At 45.3% G+C, this 25,188-nt stretch overlaps 1 protein-coding gene across 1 annotated transcript in view; it reads left to right on the top strand.

Moving 5' to 3' along the window:
* The window catches only part of ARHGAP32 (Rho GTPase activating protein 32), a 1,461,643-nt gene that overhangs the window by 701,506 nt on the left and 734,949 nt on the right, over positions 1-25,188 (top strand). Inside the window, exon 5 of the mRNA XM_085647194.1 lies at positions 17,062-17,148. Within this exon, the coding sequence (XP_085503320.1) occupies positions 17,062-17,148 (87 nt within the window). The remainder of the gene's footprint in view (positions 1-17,061; positions 17,149-25,188) is intronic.

Here is a 25,188-nt window from a genome sequence, read left to right as displayed (position 1 = left end):
AACTGACTCTAAGGAGGAATGAGGCGACTTGGATTTTGAGATTGAGGAGTATGACCTGAGATTGAATATTGATCAGGAGCTACATTACTTTTTGGGTGAGAGGTAACAATTAGGGGGGATCTCCTGTTGGTAACAAACTTATACTCTCAGACCTAATACCCAAGGGTATATACCCATACTCATCTTGTTCTAATTCTGTTACACCTCATAATGCTGATGTATATTGATGTGACCTGGATGTACCACGGATTTTTGACTACGTAGTATGTACACACTGAGATATATGATGTTGGAAGACTATAACCTCTTATAACAATATGATACCGACATGTATATTTTACTTATATGTGGGTGGGACACTAGAAACCTACTATCGCATGTATCTTTGAGATGAGAGACCTTGCTTTACACTCCATATGTAATATTACTTTTTGATTTGAAGGGCACCAGATGGGGCTTTTAGATAGCCGCATTTATTGATGTTGGCTGCATATATTTTTTTTCTGATTAGAGAACATTCTGATTTGAGTAGGCTAATCTACACTACCTTTCGCGACTAACTCCATTGGTCACATGATGCCTTTGGATTTTTATAATATTTACTTTTTATATCGACGTTGCTAATATGTCCATTTGGATAGGTGTAAATGGGTGTCAAGAATTATTACTGACATCATTATACATTTGCGTTAATATTGGATTACGTTGTCTAATATTTTTGTATGCTTAGGGCATTTTATTCACAATGGCTCGATTTTAATCAATTTCATGATATTTGCTCGTTAATGAAACATAGGCATAGTTATTAACTTGGTTCTCTCTTACGCGACCTGAACGTGTAGCTATTCCAATATGACGCCTGCTGTGCTCTGAGGCATTCACACTATCAGCCTCTTTCGACTGTTGTGCTTTTTCCGGTTTGCGTGTTACTTTAAATGGCGGCTCTAACAGCCGAGTGCTCTCTCGTACTCGAGAACACCGGCTGATTTGTGGCATACGCTAGCTTCACTATAGACAGCTTACGGGTGAGTAGACCCAAGCCCAGCAAATCTTCTTTACTATGTCCTATGTCCTTTGATTATGACAATCTGCTTTATATTTAGGTATATGTTTTCAATGTTTTCGAGTCTGTCCCGAAATTAGTTTTTCTCGGACTACAAGCGCTAATTAGCATGGAGAGGTATTTTGGTACTACGCGTCTTGCGTTGATACTTTCCAAAGCCAAATTATTGGTCACCTTGTATTAATCATATGGAGAGAAAGATGTGCCAAATGTATTGCACCTTACGTCACTATACGCTGTGATGTGTTTGGATACATTATTTTTCTCATATTAAGAGGTTGACTCTGTTGCCAAGGGTACCGCTATATTTACATTGCTATATAGTTTACATTCGTGAAGTCCTTTCTCATACCGAAATGTTGACTCTGTCACCAAGGGTACCGCTATATGTATTTTACCATATGGTGTATATTTACCAAGTCTTTTCAGGTACTACATGGCTACTTAGCGGCATTTCCAATTTGGTTGACTAGTTTTTATTGCATATATCGTATGACTTCTGGGTTACTAGAAATACCTTTTTATGTCATTCTTACAGCTATGAATACAGGTTATTGATCCGTACAAGGTCTCTACCTTCGGGCTTTATCTTAATTTGCTACGCTGCCACCTCGCATTGTTTACCTATGTGAATTGGACTCTATTTTAGGAAGGTAATAAGTGTTCCCTGCGTTTTTTGCTGTAATGCTGCATAGATTATTTGACTGTGGGATTATATATGTGGTATACATTAGGTTTCTCTTATTAATTTACAGCTTTGGGACGTTTTAATTCTTCAGGTCAGTTTGATTTTTGGCTCTATGGGATATTCTCTTGGCTTTGTCTTTAGTTCACACAGGGTGACTCTCGCTATGTGTTTTTTTGTTACCTCTCATGTTATGGATATCATGTTTGGTGATTAGTCCCACATTATCTGCACTTATACACATAACACATTATTTGGTGTTCTATTTCAAGCATGATCAATGTTCACTTGGGGTTTTCGTTAACGTTTTGCCCCTTTTACATTTTGAAAATGTGTTTCACTGTATGATCTTATCTATGCATCCCTCTGGTTGGTGAATCTTGAGACATTGAAGACCACTGCTGAACAAGTAAAAATAAAAATCACGGTGGTGGGATCAAATGATATCCAAATTACTTATGATATTGTTTTCATGACAGATGTTGATTATGGTCCATATCTTTTTGTAATCTAGCCTTGAAAAAGTCGCATATACATACAAGTAATAGCGACGAAACATGTGTTGGCTTCGGGCTCTGTATGGTGTAAAATCTGGACCAGTCACGTTGAACACTTACTGAATATAAATAATGATAATGTGGATAGAGTGAAGAAATATCAAGAAATATCTGCTGCCAGCTGTGGATTTTTGATGTGCCTTTTTGCTTATAACTTTATTGATGGAATGTAAATGTGTATAAAAATTGACGTGTGCTAAGGACTTACTTTTAGTAGGTCCAGCTCCAGATTGGCTTGCCTCCTTTTTGGAAAGCAGAAGTCAACAGGTTTGGATTCCCCCCTTCGCCTCGGAACCACAGGAACTGTCAGTAGGAGTTCTCCAGGGCTCTGCTCTAAGCCCAACCTTGTTTAATATATATCTCACCCCTCTTGCTCGGATAGCAGAAGCCCTAGTAGCTAATGTTATAGCCTATGCTGATGATAGTCAGCTGCTGCTCTCGTGCGGGAAAGGAGAAATGTCTCGAGCGGCTGATTAAAACCTGCCAGTTGGCAGTCTTTTACTGGTTGGCCTTATCTCAATTTAAGTGCAACGCTGAAAGAAGAGAGATTATTTTTTTTCTTTGGGCAATACTTCTCCAGACACCTGGCAGATTTTCTGGCCCAGAAATTGCCCCCCCCCCCCCTTTCCAGGTTCTCGGGGAGGCTTAGTCAAGAACTTAGGAGGCAAATTTGATGATATCCTGTCTTTTAGGTCACAGATTAAGCCTGTGATGGGCACTTGCTTTGTTGTTCTGCGGTCTATGAAAATGTTCCTTCACTACTTGTACCTCACAGAAAAGAGACGGCTATCGAGGCCTTAATAACCTCAAGGTTGGACTATGGCAATACCCTCTACTTTGGTCTGCCAAAGTATCTTTTGGAGAGGCTTTAGATGGGCCAAAATGCGGCCGCTTGCTTTCTTTTGAATCTGCCAGATAGAACACACATCTCCCCTCATCTACGTGCCCTTCACTGCCTTCCTATCAGGAAAAGGATCTTGTTTAGGGCTCTTGTGTTAGTTCAGGGGTCCCTGTATCAGACTGGTGCAATCTACTTCAGAACTAGATTTAGATTCCATGTTTCATCTAGAAACCAGAGGTCGGGGAATAATTTCTTAGCGGAGACGCCCAGATTTCAGCATGCTAGAGCGGGAGGCAGGTCCCTTGCTCATCTAGGACCAATAGCTTGGAATAAGCTCCCTGTTCAGCTCCATGCCGTAAGCAATGTAACAATGTTAAAAGGAGGCTGAAAACTTGGCTTTTTGTCCAGGATTAAACATTCAGATCTGCTTTCACCTCTGAACTGTGCCTGGCGCCAGAACACTCCTTGGAGTAGCTAGGCGTGGTATAAGTTGCTTTCATTCATTAATTCATAACTCATTACATTGAACATCACTTTATCCACAGTAAGCATCTTGTAATCTGCAATTATCTTTAACTTCCACTCTGTCAAGGCTTTGGTCATTACAACTGCACCCCCAGCAAATGGTGCTGTTGTAGCAGCCTCTTCTTTGGTCTGGCCAACTGTGCCTTTCACCCACTTGGAATAATCATCAACGCTGCCAGCCGATGAATGTATTCTTTCCATATTCAGCTCAACATTCCCATTGAGACATCAGGTAGAGTGTATCCATCTGCTCAAGTTTCCAGCACTAGTTCACTGACTAGCACTACTGCCTCGTCGCTACTAGTAACCCAACCTCTACTGCACTCATTTGCAATGACATCACTGTATTATTCTTTGCACTTCTGCACTGGAAAATATTTCAAGTCAGTTTTGGATCCACATCCTTCATCCACCGCTTCAGAACGGTCCGTAAAAAAAACACCTTCAACTATTGAAGTGGCCTGAAATCACGCAGCCAAAACACAGCAGAATCACTCGAGGACCAGTGTATGCTGCATCGCGCTGTCCCTCAAAAAGCAGTAACCATGCTCTGTTAATTGGTCGACAAATTGCAGCAGAAATAATGCTTCTTGAAAATCAAAATATTTGACTCAGAAACCAACGTATGTTTTCGGTAGACAACACGGCTAACTTACTTGTATGCCAGCCTCAACATGTGTTAGTGTGTAGTTTTAAGGTGGCCCTCTGTTCATTTTCTTATAAATGAATGTATTTGTTTGTATGAGAATGTATTTTTTTTTACGTTAAATTGTTTTATTTTTGCATTTTACTTGAATTAATTATATTGTGTATCCATTCATTTATGTATGAATGGGTTTCTTTTATATCTGAAATCTGTGTTTGATTGAGAATGAATTAACTGTGTACTGTATGAGATACTTGAAGTGTAAATTAAACTGTCGAATTTTGAGGAGCCCGGGAAATATATTCTGAAAAGCAGCATTAACATAATTTCCAGTGTACATGTAATTCCTCCTCTGGCATTCTCTGCTGGAGTAATTGCCCAGGCATGCTGGTGGCAAAAAAATGCTGACTGGGCAGTATAAATCAGCCTAAGGAAAAACATGTAAAAATAATTTATAAATTGTGAATGAAAACCACCTACATTGACCCTAAATAGTGCTGTTATGCATCTCCAAAATGGAGAGAGAAAACAAAGACATGAGGCACGCCCGACTGAGGCTCTTTTATGAGCTATTTGGGGGGGGGGGGTGGGGAATGAAATATGAACGTGGGAAATTAACATTTCTTTGGAACCCCAGGGAAAATGAATTTTATATTTCATAATTGGCAACTCGTTGCCTGTCTCCACAGCAAAGTCCCACCATCAAGAGGTAAAGATCATAACAAGGAAGTGGTCATTCTAATATTTCAATAAGAACAGATCCGATGTCAGATTCTGTGATAGGTGACAATCACAGGAGGCTAGTTATAAGAAATGTGAGTAAATGCAAATAAAATGTGCTTATATTGCTGTCAGAAGATATTTTAGTTCTTTCACATTAATCCCGAAATTCAGGTTTATTTCTATGTAGCTACTGTTTATAATGCATCTGGATATTACCCTTGTATTTTGTGCTGTGCTCTACATGTAAGAGATGCGTGACAACCGTGATGCTCACATACAATCACAATGCAACTAGAGTAGAGAGTTTTAAGAAATTGGGTTATTAGTTGTGCAGGATGCGAGGCCTGCACAATAGGTCCAAAACGGTCTCCTCAGTGAGAAACAAGCATCTCATGTAGCTCTTGATTCTAAAAGGTTAGCGGTCCAGGGCCGACTTAGGGGATGTGCAGTGGGCTAGTGATCTCCATTCACTATCATGCAATAACAACACTCAATAAATGAGTGTCCAGTTAGTGTTTTTTCCTTTGAAAAAGGAAAAGTACATTTCTTGCACACACACACTACTAAAAACTACACAATAATATACTAATGTATAAACAAGGCAGATGGAAATATCTTTGGTGACATTCTGAAATCACAATTGACCCCTAATGGGCCATGAATATCATAATTAACAAACCACTCACCTACACCAGATATAACTTCACAGTACACTAGGGTGTCATTTTAAATAAAGCAGGCCATTTGGCTTCATTAAGGGGTTACCATATTAAAATATAAGGCAATCCTAATGGCTTTGTCAAAGTGTCATCGTATTACAAGAACAAAATAACCACATTTTTAAATTCACCACTCCATTTAAATCTTAGGAATCAGTAACCATGTTTAAACACAATCATTATTGTTAATTAATATTTTTTTTAATAATGCATTACAAATCAACATAGCATGTGTCTAAGTCTTTCTTTTACCACACTAGGCCACATAGAATTCAGCCATTGGACCAACGACTGGGGTGTCCCTGTACTTACAAGCTAGAGAACAACATTTCCCACTTCCCACTTGGGAGAAATAAATGATAAACGGAGGAACGAACACGCTACCCCGACAAGCGACGTATAAAGGGAGACGACAAAATATATGCTCGCCCCTATACAATAATAAGAAAACGGTATATATAGATTTATACCCACATGGAATGAATACGGTTCCAGATAGAAGAGCGACGGAGATTTGTTCGGCCACTAATATGAATTCGGATTGAAGTCTACTTTTTCTATGCGTCCTTTGACAAGTATAAAGCAATCTATGCAAGTTCTGAACCATCCGTCAAGGATTTTAGAAGCACTCCCATGTAGGAGACATTCTTGCCGAAGTACGGCTGTACCGGTGAATTCGACATCGTAGTTGAACACATATACAGACAAGGAGAAAATATTTTTGGTCCTGAGGAAGGTGGTCCTATGTGGAGTTTTCACCACCGAAACGCGTCGACGCCTGATTCTTTAATGTGTTAAATTTGGTGCAGTTAGGGAGAGACAGGGATCAGTGACTTATGTCTGACACTGCCTTTGGTTAATCCAAATTGACATATTTATGACACATTGCTTGTCTATTATTGTTCTCCTTATAGCTAGGCCTGGGCGAAAATTTCGTTCCGTTCGCGGAAATTGCGATAATTTGACATTTTTGCGTTCCGCGGAGAGCGCGAAAATGTCAAAAATTCCGGTTTCCGCAGCTTGCCGATAATTTGTTTCTTGCTCGCGCTGTAAAATAATACATTCTCGCGCGCGCGCGATCGCCTTACCTGAATCCCTGCGTTCGCCGACAAGTTTTCTTGATCCGGTCGCGTTCTCCATGAGATGTTGTATTGTTTTTAGCCATTTGCGCTGTCTCGCGACAGTTCGCGCCCGCAGTGACGTCATGCGTCGCGCGATCACGTCTTTCTTCTCGCGATCATGCACCGTGAGACAACTCAAAACAAGATGGCCGCGCCCGCAAGCAACCACTTGGGTAAGTTGGCGACCCGCAACCATGCAGAAAATCTCGCGAACATGCCGGAAAAAAACTTCTGCATCTTCGCGATATTTCCGCTTGTTTGCGATAATTTTAAACATTTTTGCGATAATTTGCGAAAGTTAATTTCGCAAATTCCGCCCACCCCTACTCATAGCATGCAAAAAACTTTTTTGTTTTTTTTTAAAATGCAAAAAAACGTTTTGCGATTTTATCATTTTAATTGTGTATGAGTATTTGTGTATGATTTATTATGTTATATAAATGATTTTTTTGATGAATTTACATTGATTATTAAAATACAGATATATTTTACCAATTTTGTTTTATGACAAGTGCTTCTTATAGATTCAGTATTGAGGGGAAAATGGAGTGGATATATGAGATTGTTTGATGATTGAAAGGATAGTAATTTCTGATCTATAGCCAAGAGGTACACATATTCTTATACTGGTATCCAGATGGTGACTATAGCCTCTGTCTTTCCTTGTTCTGGGACACAGCAATGGGGTCCAGGGCCCTGCCATAAATGCACCAGCACCTGGAGAGATGGTGGGCCCCGTGGTCTGTTCTGAACCGTTAGATGGGGCCACATGGACACATGCTCCCCCTAATATTCTATCAAAGAAAGATGCGCGGGCACCCGGGCAGTGGTCCATCCCGGGGATAATATAAAGGCATCGCAGTGGAGCACCAGAGTCTAGTTTTTCAATAAGGCATAAATCAAAGGTCAGAGCCTTAAAAGCTACAGAACCTTGGCCCCGATCATCTAATTTCAACAATACTGGGCTCATTTTACTCCTGGTGGTGAGCTCTACCCACCAGGAGCATTTTCACCAAGCCGCCTGACCTACAAAAAGAGGTTCACCTTGCGGGGGTGCTGGTTTCGCTGTCTCCCTGTGCCAGCCTTCTCCTCTGCTTTGCTCTCCACAGACCTCAAAGCCTCCTGTCTGTCTTGCAGGGCATTTGGGGGGGCAGGGGAGTCCTAGTCTTCCTCCTCCTGTTCAGGTAAGAGATGTGTGGCAACTGTGAACTGGGGCATAAAAGGGCCAGCACCACTGGCCCTGGAGAGACCTTTCTAAACCTGGGGTTCAGCAGTCCAGCTGCCCATGATATTTTAGTATTGTCACCTTACAAATCTAGCGTCTTGCTCTCTGTCTCTCCCTTGTCCTGGGGTTTATAAGTCTGTATGGAAAGTTCTAGATGCCATACTCCACTGGCCACTCATAGGATTCCACATCATCCCTCCACCCGTCCCAATTCTCTTGCACAGATTCTGGGACAATCCAAAATAGTGCCATCAAGTTTTATCAGTACAGAACTAATCTGAGGGCCTCGGCTATACTGCTAGCTGACATCACTGCCAGACACTCCGCTTCACCCCTAGGCGACTTTACTGCCAGATACCTTACCACCAGTGGTTCCCAGTCTGTGTGACGTGGCTCCCTGGTGCGTCGTCAAAACTAGCCAGGGGAGCCTTGCACCAAGCACTTTAATGCAGTTAATGTTGATGGGTTTGTTGGCTTCAGTTAAACTTCAGATAAGTGACATGCCTAAAGCTGGAAATGTGCTTGATTCATGGCAAGTCGGGTGGGGGGGGAGGGGTGACCTCCATATTTCACTGGGTCCCCATGTTTCAACACTCCCGAAGTAAGTGGAAGATGCCCGATTTATTTTTTTAGATGCATCGATAGTTTAGTTTTTTTCCAAATGCATTTTACACCAATGCACGTTATCAGGAGAGTAAAGTTGTCCTGTTTTTCAAACACACTAAGTGTTATTAAGTATTGACATGTCTACTTGAACCTTAGGTACTTCCCGTACACATTTCTTCTAGTGTACTCATTTTCAGGCAGGCCTGCTCTCTCCATGAGCATAGGGAAGTAATTCACCATATAAAACATAATGGCGGGGACCAGACACTGCCTGCGGCGCCTGCATCTCGCCCTGGCACACCGAGGGCGCCTTTCCCCCTATCTGACCCTTCTGCTGGTCGACTTTGAAAAGGCCTTTGACTCAGTGGGGTGGGCGTACCTGGGTGATGTCCTAGAGCGCATGGGCTTCGGTCCCCGGTTCCGTGCCATGGTCGCGGTCCTGTACGCGATCCCGCGGGCCCGTGTATTAGTCAATGGGGCTCTGTCCAGCCCATTTCCTGTAGGTCGAGGGACGCGCCAGGGATGTCCGCTCTCGCCCCTCCTATTCGCTCTGGCCATGGAGCCACTGGCTGTGCTGATTCGGGCGGATCCCACTCTCCGCGGGTGGGACTGGCCGGGCGTGGCCCCTGACAAGATTGCCCTATACGCGGACGACGTCCTCCTATATCTCTCTGATCCATCGACTTCGGGACCCAGGGTCCGCCAGATTCTCCACCGCTTTGGCCAAGCGTCGGGTCTTCATCTGAACCCCAAAAAATCCGTACTGGTCCCCTTACACCCGTCGAGGGAATGTTTTGACTGGCAATCTGATATTCCCCTCCGGAGACTCATTTAAATACCTGGGGATCTGGGTCACCCTCCTTCCGGAACTCTGTTGGGCTCTCAACGTGGCTCCCGTAGTCAACAAGACCAGATCAGATATGCTCAGGTGGCAGTCACTCCCACTGAATCCGCTGGGGAGGGTCGCCCTCTATAAGATGATGATCCTCCCCAAGTTTCTGTACATTTACAAAATACTCCGTGCACCTTTCCGCGCCCGTGGTTCCGGGAACTGGATCAGATGACGACCAAATTTCTATGGGGCAACGGTCCCCCTGTCGCTCCCCGATGTCGTGCGGGCCCCTTTCCTGGCGTGGTGCGCAGCTTTGCGGCACACCCGCTGGTCGGGAAAGATAACACAGCTCACACCACTTTGGCACGGAACGTGGCTGCGGGAAGTGGTGGGCCTTGAAGGATTTCGGCAGTGGGATCTTCTAGGAATTTCCAGCCTGTGCGATATATGGCGGGGGAGCCACATGTGTTCCTTCCAGGAGCTTCAGACCCGCTTCTCGTTACAGCCTTCCCAATTTTATAGATATCTTCAGCTGCGTCATGCGGTCCAAGCCCATGTCCCTCTGGACTCCAGATTGCCTGCGCATAGCCCGCCCGAGGCTCAGGTGATATTAGGGTGTCTGGGGAAGGGGGGAATATCCTGCATATACAAATCCCTGATTAACAAAACCCCGGTAGATTGGAGTGGCCTAAAACAGCGATGGGAGGCTTGGGTGGGGCCCCTAGATGACGCGGACTGGAGGGACGCCCTTATGGCGCCTCGATCGCTTACCACTTCCGCCAGGTTGCGGCTCATCCAACTCTACTACCTCCACGCCGCTTATCTGACTCCGGCCCGCCTACATCGGGCAGGCCTCCGCGTGGACGCCTCCTGTGCTCGCTGTGGGGTGGATCCGGCGGATTTCTTCCTTATGGTGTGGACTTGCTCCCACCTGGAGAGTTACTGGGCAATGATTGAAGCCGAACTCACTGAAGTTCTGGGATGGGAGGTCCCCCATGATCCTAGAATGGCTCTGCTGGGCACCACGGACGGGTTGGATGGGTCCCGTAACGAAAAGTACTTTCTCACTACTGCCCTAATGGTAGCCAAGAGGGATATAGCGGCCGTGTGGTCACAGCTGGACCCGCCCAGTGGGGCTACCTGGAGTAGAGGGGTGGATTGGTGCGCCGCTCAGGAGCGGTCACTGTACGCTGCCCGGGGCTGCCCAAAACAATTCCGCAAAGTATGGGGGAAATGGCTGGGGGGCCTGTTTTGAAGGGTGGGGGCGCAGAGGGCGGGGGCGGGGGTTGAGGAGTAGGGGTGGGTTTTTGCATTTTCTTATCAATGCTTTCCTGTTTGCATTTACTGATGCCAAGTTCAGCGAACTATTGTACGTTATCCTTGATTTTGCCTTCTATGCAGAAATAATTTAAAAAAATTTGTTTATAAAACATAATGGCAACATTTGGAAGCAAGAAAGAGGGATCTTTAAAAAAAAAAAATCTGAGGATTTTATTTAGCTTGCATTGAATCGTAGTCGCTTTTTGGGAAGAGAAAGCTAAAATAAAGCTGTATTTGGTTTAAACAATTGTGAGTCACCCGGCTGATACAGGTATGTTGGCACGTATGACATGGGTAGAAATGGAGGTGCATACATATGTTTTTCAAACGCAGAAACACTTTGGCAATGGGGCCTGCATGCATAGGGGTGCTATCTAGTACTGTAAGTGGGATAAAAAACTGTGAGCGGGTTCTTTAAAAAAGGCATGAGTAAAGAAGTGTAAGTAGGAATGTTTTAGTAGAGGGGCCGCCTTACTAATAGGAAACACCTTGCGGATATGATTATAATACCTTCATCAACTTAATCCCAATTATTTTCAGGGAGGAAAATGGAAGTGCTCCTGGGCCTGGCCACCCCCAACCCCCTTCCCCCCAAAACAGTAACATAGTGGGGAGCCACGGCCAATAGGTCAAGGGTGCCGCTGATTGAAAAAGTTTGGGAACCGCTGTCTTACCACCAAAACGTCAAGGGGAGCCCCATCTGTGTTGGCTCCAAACGTCTGTGCTTGCTCTTCAGTTCAGTGGGCCTGGGCTGTACCAACCCAGGTGCTGTGTGACCGCTAATTAACTGTTGCAGGTTTTCCACTCCTCCCCCTCCATCAGGAACTGAGTCAATCACTGATAATTGCTCCTGTTGTGTGTGAAAGCATTTGTTCCGTCTACTGGGGGGAGTAGAGTAATTAATTTGGTCCAGCAGGGGGCCAAACGGACACAATAGTTGTCTGACACGTGTGTGCCCACATCTTCATGCGTAACCAGCCCAGTGTCATGCACTCACCTGGTTCCAACCGCAGAGGCTATACCGGAGCTGATGTTGGACTTCCTATCCTTCCCGAAAACAGCATATTTCAAGGAACAAAAACCATAGAGCACACTCTGTCACCGGGGGAGAAAGGGGATTGGGATAAAATAATAAAAGAGAGAGTTGCAGTACTAGGTCGGCTTGGTAGGTGGGCGATACTGTGAACAGGATAGTGTCCCTCCAGAGACCTTCTGTGTCTGCGAAGTAGATACACACTAGACTAGAACCTCTGTTTTTTTCAATGACATAATTTACTGGAAATAACGAGAGGAGGCAATTACCATCAGTACACTAACAGGCCTCAATATGCAAGGACTATGCATTGACATCAGTTAAAACACTTACAAGTTTTCGCTGCAACCAGGTATAAGAGCAGAATAACCAAAATCAGAGATTGGAGGGAGGCACTCCTAAGGACAACGCTCGGAACATAGGTTGGAGCTAATGGCACTCCCAACGTAAACTCTGAACAGAGGTTGGAGTTAACTGCACTCCTAAGGTAAACTCAGTGCATAGGTTTATGTACGAGGTTCATACATATGCCAAATACTTATAAATGTTTTCTCTTGGAAATATTTTTCATTCAGAGAAACACAGAATTAAGTCTTTAGTCTCTGAGCAATCAATGTAAGTGCCAAGTATGAACGAGCGGTCCGAAGTAGGAATACACAAGATGGGGCTGGAGGAAATCACAGAAAGAGCTTGGAGGAAAAGTCTATAGTCTTTTGCGACGCTGTTGCTCGGTCTTGCTAACTGCTATAGGAGGATTAGTGCACACTAACCTCATATCAAGTACTTAGCCTAGTTCTTCCACTTGACTAATATTCAAGGAAGTTCTCAGAGCCTTGACCCAGGTAGTTGCAGGGGGTCCGGAGTAGCTGTGCAGAAGAGACATTGAGGGAACTGGAGCCACGGAATCAGCGGTTCACTTTAGACTTGAAGGAGCCTAGAGCGCTTCTTGGTTCCGGCTGGATTTTCAGGTGAGTGGGAAAGGTGAGGCTTATTCCGCAGGGAGTGAGGACTAAAAGACTCTGGATTGGGTGGGGGCTTATATACCCTCTCGAGGGTTCAAAGGAAATAGCTAGGTCACATGTGTCAAGTGGGACACATGGCCTTCTGGAAGGTCCTCAAACCTTGGAGAAAAACTTGTGTAGTACACTAGCTTTGACTTCATAGGAAGGGCAGGTGCAAAGTGAACATTGGTACCAACAACAGGAAACGACTGTACCGTCCTTGTTCGAACATGCATGATGCAAAACCACACCAGGTCCTAGCAACAGCAAGGCATTCTGTTGGTTTGCGGGATACTGGAGGAAGCTTGCAAAGACTCAAAAGAAAAATGCACCAAGTCCCTAATAAACAACAGGTGCAGATACAAGGAGCTCTATGGATGCACTGATCTTTGGGTGGGGGATCAAATGCACAGGAATCACAGGCTTATGGGGGGACGCATACAGAGGTGCAAATGCAGTTGAATCACAGGCGCAACTAAATCTGGGTGTCCTAAATGGGCAGAACCCATTTTGCTACAAGACTTACGAGGTAACGCACAAGCATATACAATTAGTCCATGCAGAAATAGGAAAAATGTGATGGATGCAACTTCTTTAGAAAACAGAACAACCCTAGGTGTTTCAGGTAGACTGAGGGAAACAGAAAATAAGTTGCATTTCAGCTGGTAAGGTATGACGTTGTACATAAAATAAAATGCAGACTGACTTCTAAATATTTGGGTCACCTTTTCTACAAAATTATATCAAAATAAGGTCACACGTACACAAACATATCAGTCAAATAAAACTAAAGTACCTCCATATTGATTAATTAGCCAACCTCTGAGGGCCTATCCTAACTTTTTTTCCAAACTTGCTTCAATTATTCAGATTCAATCCGTCTTGGTCTGAGAGGGAAACGGGCACTACAATGCAGCCGTTTCCATGCGTAACCATAACCACGCATGTATTACAATGCATGCGTGGTTACAACGAATAGCCTTTACCACGCATACCTTTACTACGAGATACGTAGTAAAGGCATGTGTGCTTAAGATTTTTTTAAAGGGGGGGGGTTGAGGGGGGTCTCCACCCCCCCCCCCCCCCCAAAAAAAACAATGTGCGTTTGAAAAAGGGGGCTTGGGGTTCTTCCCCTCCCCCCCCCCCCCCCCCACCCCCAAAAACGCACCTGATTCTGTCGATTTATGAATCTGAATTTTAAAAAAATGTAGAGGCAATAGGCGTCGTTAGAGTAAACGGAAAGACACTTCCGTTTCCTCTTAACGATGTGAAACGTCACCTCGGAAGTGCTTGGAGTGGAGAGGATGTGGAGAGGTAAGGGGGAATGAGGGGGTGGTGTTGCGCAGGAGTTAAATTAAAAGGGTTAATTTTTAGGTTTAATAAATAGTGATGGGAGATATCCTTTAACAAGAAAATGCCATAAACATGCATAGTTTAACTACGAAAATCGTTGTAAAAGTGTGCGTGCTAAAGGCATTTTTGTGGTAAAGGATATGCGTGGAGAAGGCATTCGCGTTGTAACGCATGCGTGGTAAAGGCATGTGTTGCAACGGAATGCGTTGTAACTTCATACAACCGGTCTGGGAGATTGTTTCCTCGACATATTTGAAAGATACCTTTGACTGATCATTAGATTCATGTTAATTTCCACACCACGAAATTCTCAAAATAATTCTCAAAATAATTCTTTGGTATATTAAATAATTTTTTGTTTTTAGTTAGATTTGCTAATTCGTGGAACGTCCCTCTCGTTCCTTACATTGCAAGAATTAATTCTTCAAGAAATTGAGGCTTTAATCAGTTATGGTCTACATTGATGAATCTAAACGGGAAAAGTACATCAAAGAATGGTTTTGAGGAAGATTGAAATACTTGAGTGTAGTCAAAACCAATCTAACAGGCAAGGATGCATTAGAAGCAATCTCCCAGATCATGATGAGATTGAAAAGATCCATTCATTTGCGTGTTTTCTAACACGGTGTTCTTTTTTACCTCATGTTTGCAGCAGCGGTTGTTGTCTTGATAAGCAGTTGCAGCTCAAATGTCATTGTTAGTTGTGCCAATATAAGTGTTTAGGTTTTTCAGTTGTAGGTAGGATGACATGCACAGCAGCCATTTGTACCATAAATATTTTCGAAAGATTCCTTAAACCTTGAAGTTAGTTCGGTTTTGTACGTGGTGCTTGTGGCCTTTACCACTCTGATTGCTCTTTCTTAGAGTTACTGTCTCCACTTTAGTTATAATTTGGTGTACATGGGATGATAGTTCTTAACCACATTCCCGAGTTCAGATGTGCTATATAGAAAGAGAATAGCAGGTAAAAATTCTGTGTGCTTTTCAGCACACAGATGTGGGTTTATTGGCGACCTGGCAAATGTAGGCAGAGAGAATTAGAAAATTATCAGCAAACAGTACATTGTTAACAACATGCAGTTAATGGAAAATATTCTGATTTCGGCAAGAAATGCTAATTTCGGAGGACAGTTCCTATCGGAATGATATGGTAGAGGGAATTCCACTAGTGGATTCTGCACGGGTTTTGCATTTCTACCAGAAATCGGCTGATTACATACCTATCACAAGGCAACATAAAATTAAACCCCTGGCTTTTCTGCAAGCTCACTCACACTGTCACCCATTTCCCCCCTCATTTTCTATGATTTACCTGGTGTCTCTCTTCTCCTTTGCTACCTTCCTCTTTTGTTTGCGCACTGTCTTTGATTGTCTCGTTGTTCCCAACACTGTGCTGTAAATCTCAAGCAGGGGTTCTTTGCAACTGCAAACATCTATAAATTAACATCCGTCCAGGCACTCGAGTCTAACAACATTGATCCAAGCAATTATTGGCACCCCTCCATCGTACCCTCATAAAGACTGCTTCAAATGCCAATACGTTTTGAGCAATGACCTTGGCCAGTGTGCACATATGTGTGAAGTCGATTCTGCACATTAGCAATGCACATGTCCTGATCCCTTGATTGTATGCCAAGGTACTGCAGTTCTCCTTTAGCTGCACCACCAGCTGTAGGATATTGTGCAGGGAGTCATGTATGTCAGCAGTGCCACATAATACCAAACAAATACATACATACATCTGGACCAACTGCCCTTGTTTTTGTCCTGTCTCCTTAATCTTCCCCTTTTTTCTAGGGGTCCTCACCAGGTGCTAGGGCTTCCACATTTAGAAATGCCTCATGGAGGCATTAGATGAAACATCTGTCGTGTAAAATAACCAGTGAATGCATACACATTGTTAAGACGATTGGTACGTCTTGAAGATCAGTGAGGATGATGGCAGGATAATTGGTTGCTATTGCTATGAGGACATTTTGGAAAATTAGAATACAACGTAAGAAATACAATTTCATATTTGAAAAAATACATTTTTGAGCCAGAAGTGGGTACTTTAACAAAGAAATAAATAACATTTTCGTTTGTAAATTGCAATATTTTCTAAAACTGCCAAGTGAATAAAAAAAAGGGGGGGCAGTGAATAGCATTGCATGTGGTAGAAAGTGTCTGTGTAGATATGGGCGTAGGTGTAGAAGTAGACACTATAAGTAGGTGTAAGTCTGTAGCAAGTGATTGAGGTGTATGTAGAAATGGAGGTAGATGCTTGTGCAGAAAGAGGAGTAAGTTTGGGAGATGAGGTTGCGGCAAGGGTAGGCTTGCGCTAATGCATGATTAGGGTTAGGTATGGGTTTGCATTGTATCCCATTGGTTGTTCATGACCCTAAGCGAAATACAAAATGAAACCGTTTTCATTAGAAATAATTCGCCTCGTGTCCCTCGTGATTTTTCTTCAGTAGGTTATGCCTCACTTCGTCACGGGAGCGAAGGGATAGCTTAGAAACAATAGACTATCTAATCCCATGGCCAGTCCTGTCTTGAGACCAATTAGAGGGCAGTGTATGTACGCTGCGGAGTATTGTGCGCTTCTTTCATCCTGCTGAGGCGACCTCGACTGCGCACCGTTATTTACGATGTCGATAACGCTCGCAAGGACAATTTAGATTGGATTTGCAGAAACGTGATTTATCAGAGCGCGCTGTGGTGTCCTGGTGGCGTTGAAGTTGCTGAACGCTCCCTGCATTATTACATGCCGGGTTTAATCTCTGCCTACTGACCTGATCTCTCCTTTCTCTCTCCCTCCCTCGGCTGCAGCTGTCGCTCCTGGAGGAACAGTGCGAAGTGACCCGGAACGGCTGCGAGTCCAAGGAGCTGGTGTACCTCATCCAGATCTCGTGCCAGGTGAGTGCGCTGCATGGGAGTGTTATCGAGCTGTGGGCTTTTCCCTGTGGTGTATGTGTAGTGTCCGTCCCTCACCGCTGCCATAAGACGATGTTCGGGGGCCTAGCAGCCTGTGCTGGGTGTAATGAGCTCATCTACCCGGAAGGAAGTGCTTCATGGGGGCGGTCGAGGCTGCCTTGCATGGGGAGCAATGCACCTCCAGTCAGAGACTGGGTCTTGTGCATGATTCAGAAACAGGGCCAGTGCGGCTCCGAGGTGTATTCTGCCGCTTGTCTGACATGAAATGTGTATTTTTTATGAGCCATGTGAGATTTGCCCGTAAAAATATGGATTTTGAAGAAGGGTGAATGCTCCTTTGATGTTAGCAGACGAATGGTTCACCCTGATTTTCCCCAAGGGATGGGACTCGAGAGGGAGGTGTCCAATGCAAATGCTGTTTGTAAATGTGTGTGTCCTGGGAGGCAGACGGAAACTGTTTACACGAAGTACGTATCCCGGCGCTTACCCTTTCTGTGAAGGGATCGCGGCATTACTATTTTCCAAGAATCCAGGTTTTATAATCCAACGAATCTGTTCTTCTTAAAACTGTGCACTGACCTGCAACTTCGTGACGCTATGTAAAGATGTGTATAGCCCAAGGATCTATTAGTGACCTCAGGTGAGCAGCAGGACCTCTAGACATTTTGTGTGGTTACTAAAAATGTACTCTAGGTCGTTTTAGAATGACCGGTCTGTAGGTACCCCTCGGGGGTTGGGTGACAGAGATCCTTCTAATTTTCTTATTTCGGATATTGTCCAGTACAACCATGGCCACAGATTCACAGCTCATCACTTTGCACAACAACATTAGCAATGCCCAGAATTCAAATACCCACAGTGTGTTAACAGGGGTTTTCGAATTAGCCACAGTTCTAGAATGGATATGATGGTTGTTTAGTAATCGGTGTTTACTGATTTTCCCAAAGATGAGTGTTGTCAGACGACAGTGGTGGTCAGGGTGGCAGAAATCCACAGCATGCTAATTTTATTTTTAAGGCATTGCAGGCGGGATGCTGACAATCTCTTTTGGAGAGGAAGGCCATAATTGGTGTATAATGAAAAATGGCGCTAATTCATCTCATCATTGACACAACTTCAGAATCTGCAAAGTTGAGACTTCACATTGCTTTTTGACCACTTGACATCACAGGCTTGTCGGCATGATATTCTGGCATGTGCTTCCAGGGATAACCATTGCAGATCTTATAGGATGTGGCTGATCTATTCAAGATTCATGTGACCAATTATTGGCAGCAGGATAGATGGTAGACATTCTTCACTTCAGCAAGGGGTTCCCAGCATCACAGTAGGCAATTTCATTATCTTGTATACTCATGTCAGGGAAGCTTGCACATTTTAACCTGTAAAGTATAGAGATGATTCCTCAAAGCATGATTAAAGTCCTGCTTTAGAAATGCCCAGCTTCCACAGCCATTCCGAAAATACCCCTTGCAGGACACAATAGCCCCAGGCAGTCAGGTTCAAGACATTGCCCTTTAAGGATCCGCAGATTGACGGTGACCCTCCTCTGAGATAGTCTTCGGACTTTAGTAGTCAGCATGACCAAAAAAGGGGTAGGGAGATAGTTAATGAACTCCCACTGTTTGATGTTGGACATGTAGAGCGACAAATCCCTCTGACTAAGCGGTGCAATCTCCTTTCACACTTCGGAAAGTGTATGAGGTTCATGGAGATAAAACATGAAGTATCTTGCCCTGCCATGAAGGGCAGTATCATTGGTACTATTAAGCAAATCTCTTCATAGACATTAAAGATAAGCATTCCTTCGCGGCACAGTGTAGGGGTATGCCTACTTATTAAAAGCCCTATCAGATATAATAATAGCTATCTTCCTCCACGGTTGATCCTTGTCGCAAAAGCTAGCCAATGTTTACATGGCTGCGCTGACTGCCGTCTTAAATGCCTACAAGATAGGTTACAGAATACATGCGGATGACACAGTTTCACCCAGAGCTAAATGATAAATCTGGCAGACTCCACATTTTTTCTCACCACTTTCCATGCACTTACCTTTGAATACAAAATAACTGTCTCGGCCTAACCTATGATAAAACTGAAATCTTTCTCCTGGGCCCTGTTCACCCAATTTCCCTTCCCTGATCTTGCCCTATGGAACTTCAATCTCTTCCAATCCATGTGGACAAACCTTGATATTTGAGAGCATTCCTTTATAGTAATCTATATGTTCGAGGCATATGAGCTGCAGATTATACACTGTGCATAGATCGCCATCTGGTGTTGGGCCCGGATGTTTGTAGTTTGTTTTTCTTCCTGGACAGTGTTTGGAAGTCACGAGTTCGGTGACTCCTCCTTCGGTCCGTACTGCGCATGGGCTTCAGCTCCATCCTCAGATTGTTTTTTTCCGCCATCGGGCTCGGATGTAATACTTCGTGCTCCGGCTTCGAACCTTTCCAGTTCGACCTTCGACGAAAAATCCTCGTCCATCGAGATTCTTCAGACAAAATCATCTTCTTTATCTCTCTCTTCGGCACTTCTTCGATTCCAGGCATCGGCGGCGGCCTTCGGGCCTATCTAGACTCCGGTCTCGGCCGATGGAAAGGACTCCCTTTAAGAAGTGCCCTAAATGTGGGTCTAAATTTCCCCACACCGATTTACATCAGGTGTGCAACCTCTGCCTCTCTCCCGAACACGAGGCCCGAGACTGCCCTGCCTGCAAGTCTTTTCGATCGAAAAAGACTATTCGGGATCGAAGAGCTAGACGCACCATGGCGCACTCATCGACCTCGGCTCCACCTGACATCTTCGGAGAAGACATCGGAGCTTCGGGTCAGCAGCACACCGAACAGGAAGACGACCTCGTCAGCGCTTCCGAGGCCGATGACTCCGACGTGGAGGAGATCACACCGGCGCAGAGGGTCGTAAGTACTCTACCCCCTCCCGCGCCCACACCGAAAGAGACTCCGGTTACGCCTTCGCCTCCGGGCCTAGGCAAAACCAAACATACTGCTTCCATCACCCCACTTTCGGGCCCGGTGAAGAGGCATCAAAAGTATCCCGGCGGCTCGGGCTCGAGCCAGCCTACTAGCGGTGCCGAAAAACACCCTTCGGCACCGAAGAAAACCACACCAAGCTCCGTTCCGAAGCCATCGGTGTCGAAACCTGGCCTCTCGGTGCCGACCAAACATAAATCCCTCGGCGCCGAAACTCCCGTGCCGCAACCTGCCTCGGCACCGAACAAAAAATCGGAGGCCCCGAAAAAGCATGGCACAGATAAACCAAAGAAGCCGTCGGCCCCGAGAACATCGGCGCCAACAGATCAATCGGTGCCGGAGGAACTATTCACGCCAGATCCTCGACAAAAGGCTTTAACAAAGGATCCAAAGACTGGACATATGACTTTGTCTTCAAAGAAAAGACATTTAGACAAGCCAGCTCCTCCTCCACCGCCAAAACGGAAGGACTCTGCCACATCCCCTTTCAGAGTACCCTCCCCGCCGCCTCCACCACCCCCATCTCCGCCCCCTCCACCTTCTCCACCCTTGCCTCATCGCTCTCCAACCCCGTCTCCAGACCCTGATGACCAAGGGGATCCATACTATGATCCAACAGATGCCCCACAAGACCCCACCGGGAACACCAGACCCATGGGAGGATTATCATAATCCAGACGTCCCAGATGTGCCTCAGGATGATCTTTATCCATCCAGGCCATCTCCACCAGAGGACTCCTTGGGGTTCCACCACTTGTTACAACGGGCGGCGCATTATCATGGGGTGGAGTTACACAGTGATTCAGTTGAATGAATGAATGAATCAATCAATGAAAAAAGTATTTAATAAAGCGCACTGTGGCCACGCGGCTTCCTGGCGCTGAAAACTCCGGCCAGCAATCACAGAAATAGCCCAGAGAGATTAACAAGAGTAAGCCTGAGAAAACAAGAGGGTTTTCAGGGCTTTGCGGAAATGAGAGTAGATCGGGATAGCACGCAGAGACATAGGAAGACTGTTCCAAAAGCGGGGGGCCAGAACAGAGAATCGGGTGCCTCCCGTTCTGGACTTGCGAAACCGGGGAACATTGAGGAGGGCCAAGGAGGAAGAGCGAAGAGAGCGGGCAGGAATATAAGAAGAAATGAGAGAGCAGATAAAGACCGGAGCGGAGCGAGCAAGAGCCAGGAAAACCAAGCAGCCCAGCTTAAAAAGGGATCGCTGAAGAACAGGGAGCCAGTGAAGGGACTTAAGTACAGGGGAGATGTGATGAGTGCGAGGGAAATGAAGAATAAGACGGGCAGCCTGATTCTGAATTGCTTGTAGGCGACGTGTTTCATAGGCTGGTATGCCCACATACAGGCTGTTCCCGTAATCAAGACGGGAGGTAATCAGAGCCGAGATAATGATTTTAAGAGCTTCAAAAGAAAAAAAACGAGATATTTTTCGGATAAGCCGAAGAGAAAGAAAACAGGATGAAACAACAGAACTAACTTGGGCGTGCATTGAAAGATCCTGACTAACCTTAATGCCTAAGGTCCTAACAAAAGAAACAGGTGTGGGAGAGGGACCTAAAGCAGAGGACCACGGACTGGATGAACCACCCGTCAAGACCAACTCGGTCTTGTCCGGGTTAAGCTTAAGATGATTTGCGCTCATCCACTCAGAAATGAAAACCAAAGTAGAACGGAACTTAGACAAAGACATAGAAGAAGAGGAAAGATCAAAAACGAGCTGGAGGTCATCTGCGTAGTTATACACTGAGACCCCCAGATCGAGAAGAGAAGTAATAAGAGGATAGATATAAAGATTAAAAAGAAGAGGAGAAAGAGAGGAGCCTTGGGGAACTCCACAGGAAATTGGACGAGCGGGAGTAGAGAATCCAGAGAGATGAACCGCTTGGGAGCGACCAAAAAGAAAGGACGCAAGCCAAGAGAATGCGGATCCTCGAATGCCCGCTGCGCTGACACGGTCGAGAAGAATGGAATGGTCAACCGTGTCAAACGCAGCGGACAAATCGAGGAGAACCAGAGCTTGAGGAAGAGAGGAGTTGAGGAAGACTTCCTACTTGACACCTTTGACATCGCAGATAAATCTACTGCCATACACCCATGCTTAAAGGGGTGACCAAACATGCAGCAGAGGTTTTCAAAGACCCAGTCAGGGCTAGGGTCTTAAACCCCAGAATAGAGAAAAAATATAAGGCCGCCCCCACAGATCCTGCCTATATTAAAGGACCTGCACCCTTAGACTCATTAGTGGTATCCACAGCTAGGAAGCGGTCCAATTCTCAGTCATCGTGTGAGGCTCCACCACCCGATAAGGAGTCCAAGCTCCTAGACGCGTCAGGCAAATGCACTGCCTCGCAAGCTGCCAATATGTGGCGTATCGCCAACACGCAAGCGCTGTTGGCAAGGTACGACAGAGCGCACTATGATGAGCTGGAGACTATCATGCAACATCTCCCAGAAAAATATAAAAATAGGGCTCATGAACTAATACAAGAGGGAAAGACCATTACCAACACCTCTATTAAATGTGCACCTGATGCAGCGGACACAGCTTCCAGGGCTATAAACACCAGTGTTCTGCTTCGCCGCCACGCCTGGCTCAGAATCTCAGGCTTTAAGCCAGAGGTACAAGCATCTATACTAAACCACCCTTTTGACCAACAACACTTATTTGGCCCGAAAGTAGACGAAGCCCTGGAAAAAATGAAAAAAGATACAGATACGGCAAAGTCTATGGGAGCATTACAGTCCCACCCTCCTAGACACTCTTTTCGCCGCTCCTCCTTACGAGGCACTGGCAGGGGCTACTCTGCCGATAACGCCTCCACATCCTACAAGTCCCCTCCTCAGACTACCTTCACAAAGGGCTATCAAAGAGGTGGATATAGAGGAAACAATAATAAAGGCAGGGGCAAAACCAACACCGCCCGTTCTGCCACACCGCCCACACAATGACTTTCCCCCGCTCCCCCCAGACCATTTCACTCCAGTCGGGGGAAGACTACAAAACTTCTTTCAAACCTGGGAGACCATAACATCATATAACACAACAGGAATCCTGGGGTCTAAAGGTAAAGGGAAATAGGTGGTATGTGGGGTGAGGAGAGAAAGCCTAATGTACGTAGTGGAAATGGAGGAAGCTCCAATACCAAGGTCATGTAATCACCGAGGGTAGAACCCCATCACATGGGATTTTCATCCCAAAGAAAATCTCAAAATCTCCCAGGGCAGGCAGCGCCCTTATGTGAGATGTGAGTCCTTTGTGCTATGATTGATATGCACCAAACAATGGAATAAATCAAAAATGAGCCTAAAGTGAGTGGGGATTGCAGTGCTAGTAGTAGTGAAAAAAGTAGGTGTATTAAAACTAGTGACGGGACGGCCAGAGGACTTCTGTTAGACAATGCCGTCCCGATGTTAGATTAAAAAGAAGTGGGGGCAACACTAATCTAGTCTGATCAATGAAGCAACGTGAAAGAATGTGGTCGACATGTTTCAGCCATAACGCCTGACTAGGCTAGGCTTTCATCAGGACCTAGAAGCTACTGCAGGGAAAAAAAAAAAAAAAAAAAAAAACGTGACAAAGGATATGGTATGCACCCTCAACTTGATTGTAGAGTGCAAGTCTCTTCAGCGAAACATACAGCACCTAGATAACAGATAAAGAGGAGACAGTGTGGAAATAGAACCAATATGCTCAGTCGTGATAAATAGGAAAAATGTATAAATATAGACTTGAAGCATGGTCCAACTCACCCGATCAAACTGGGTGGTAAGAGGACCTCCACCTGGCAACCGCTCAGGAAGGAACACCGCTCTGGAATGGAAATGTAAGGACTGGTGAAGGGACTTACAAAAATTGAGCAAGTGTCAAAGAGGTGGGAAAAACAGCTGAAAACTAGGGAGAACTGCCCGGGGCAGAGTCTGCACACAAAATGAGCTCGGTGAGATCATTGTGACAATTAAAACAAGGCTGCAAAAGGGCAGATAGTCAGAGTGATCACGGATAATGCAGATCCGTACAGAGGCAGACCAAGATTGAGGCGAGGAAATACCATGCTAAAAGATAAGCGCCTTTGAATGAACGCAAACACCGACAGCGTAGGAGCCTACCTGTCCGTCGGGGAAGCAGGCTGGAATGAGCCTGCAGCCGGAGGTCCCGTGTGATTGGACGGAGGCGGAAGAAATGAAAAAACTGCCGGTGGAAGGGGCCAATGGCGTGGCAGGTGTAGTACACATGCTGGAGTGGGAGCCAATACAAAACGCTGTCACACGCAACTGGCTGTTGATGGAAATGACAGGGCAGGAATGACGCTGTCAAAATATCGCTGACTCGATACACCTGGGGAGTCAGGGAGATGACGCGGTGCGCTTGAGGAATGCGGAAGCCGCCGTCAGATTTAGAATGACGGCTCTCAAGGCACGTGTTGCTCTGAAAGGTGCGAGTCATCTTGGGGAATACGGGCGGAAGTAAAGAACACCAAAAAAATGCTTGTGTGTAATGTCCCAGGGAGGCCACGGGCTGTGGGGCAGACGGTTATGGAACAAAAATCACGGCCAAAGGTGTAAACGCCAGTGGATGCGGGGGGAAGAAAGCAAGGATATGATGTGGGCTAGATCACGAGTGTCCCACTCAGAAGTATGAAACAAGGTCAAAAGGACAGGCTAAGTGCGTTTATAACGATAGCCAAGGGATATCGTCATTAAGTCCCCGAACATGTGTTTGTAGTTTATACACCCACCTCTGCTCTCGTTTAAAAAGGAAAGCGGAGCTGTCTGTAAGGTGTGGTGGTATGTGGGGTTTGTCAATGACGGTCCAATGTAAGTCATCAGGGGCATGTTTAACCTCCAAAAAGTGGTTAGTAAGTTTGGTGGAGGTGCGGCCACACCGTATCGTGCTCTTGTGTTCCAGAATACGGGTTTTAATACGGCGGGTGGTCATGCCGATGTATCTCAACTCGCAAGGGCAGGTGATCAAATAGATCAGATGGGAGCTGTTGCAGTTCGTATGGCTCCTCAAAAT

Source organism: Triturus cristatus, chromosome 3_2 (genome assembly GCF_964204655.1).
Source record: "Triturus cristatus chromosome 3_2, aTriCri1.1, whole genome shotgun sequence".
Lineage (NCBI taxonomy): Eukaryota > Metazoa > Chordata > Amphibia > Caudata > Salamandridae > Triturus > Triturus cristatus.
The sequence above is the reverse complement of the archived record's forward strand: the minus strand, read 5'-3'. Positions and strand labels throughout refer to the sequence as shown.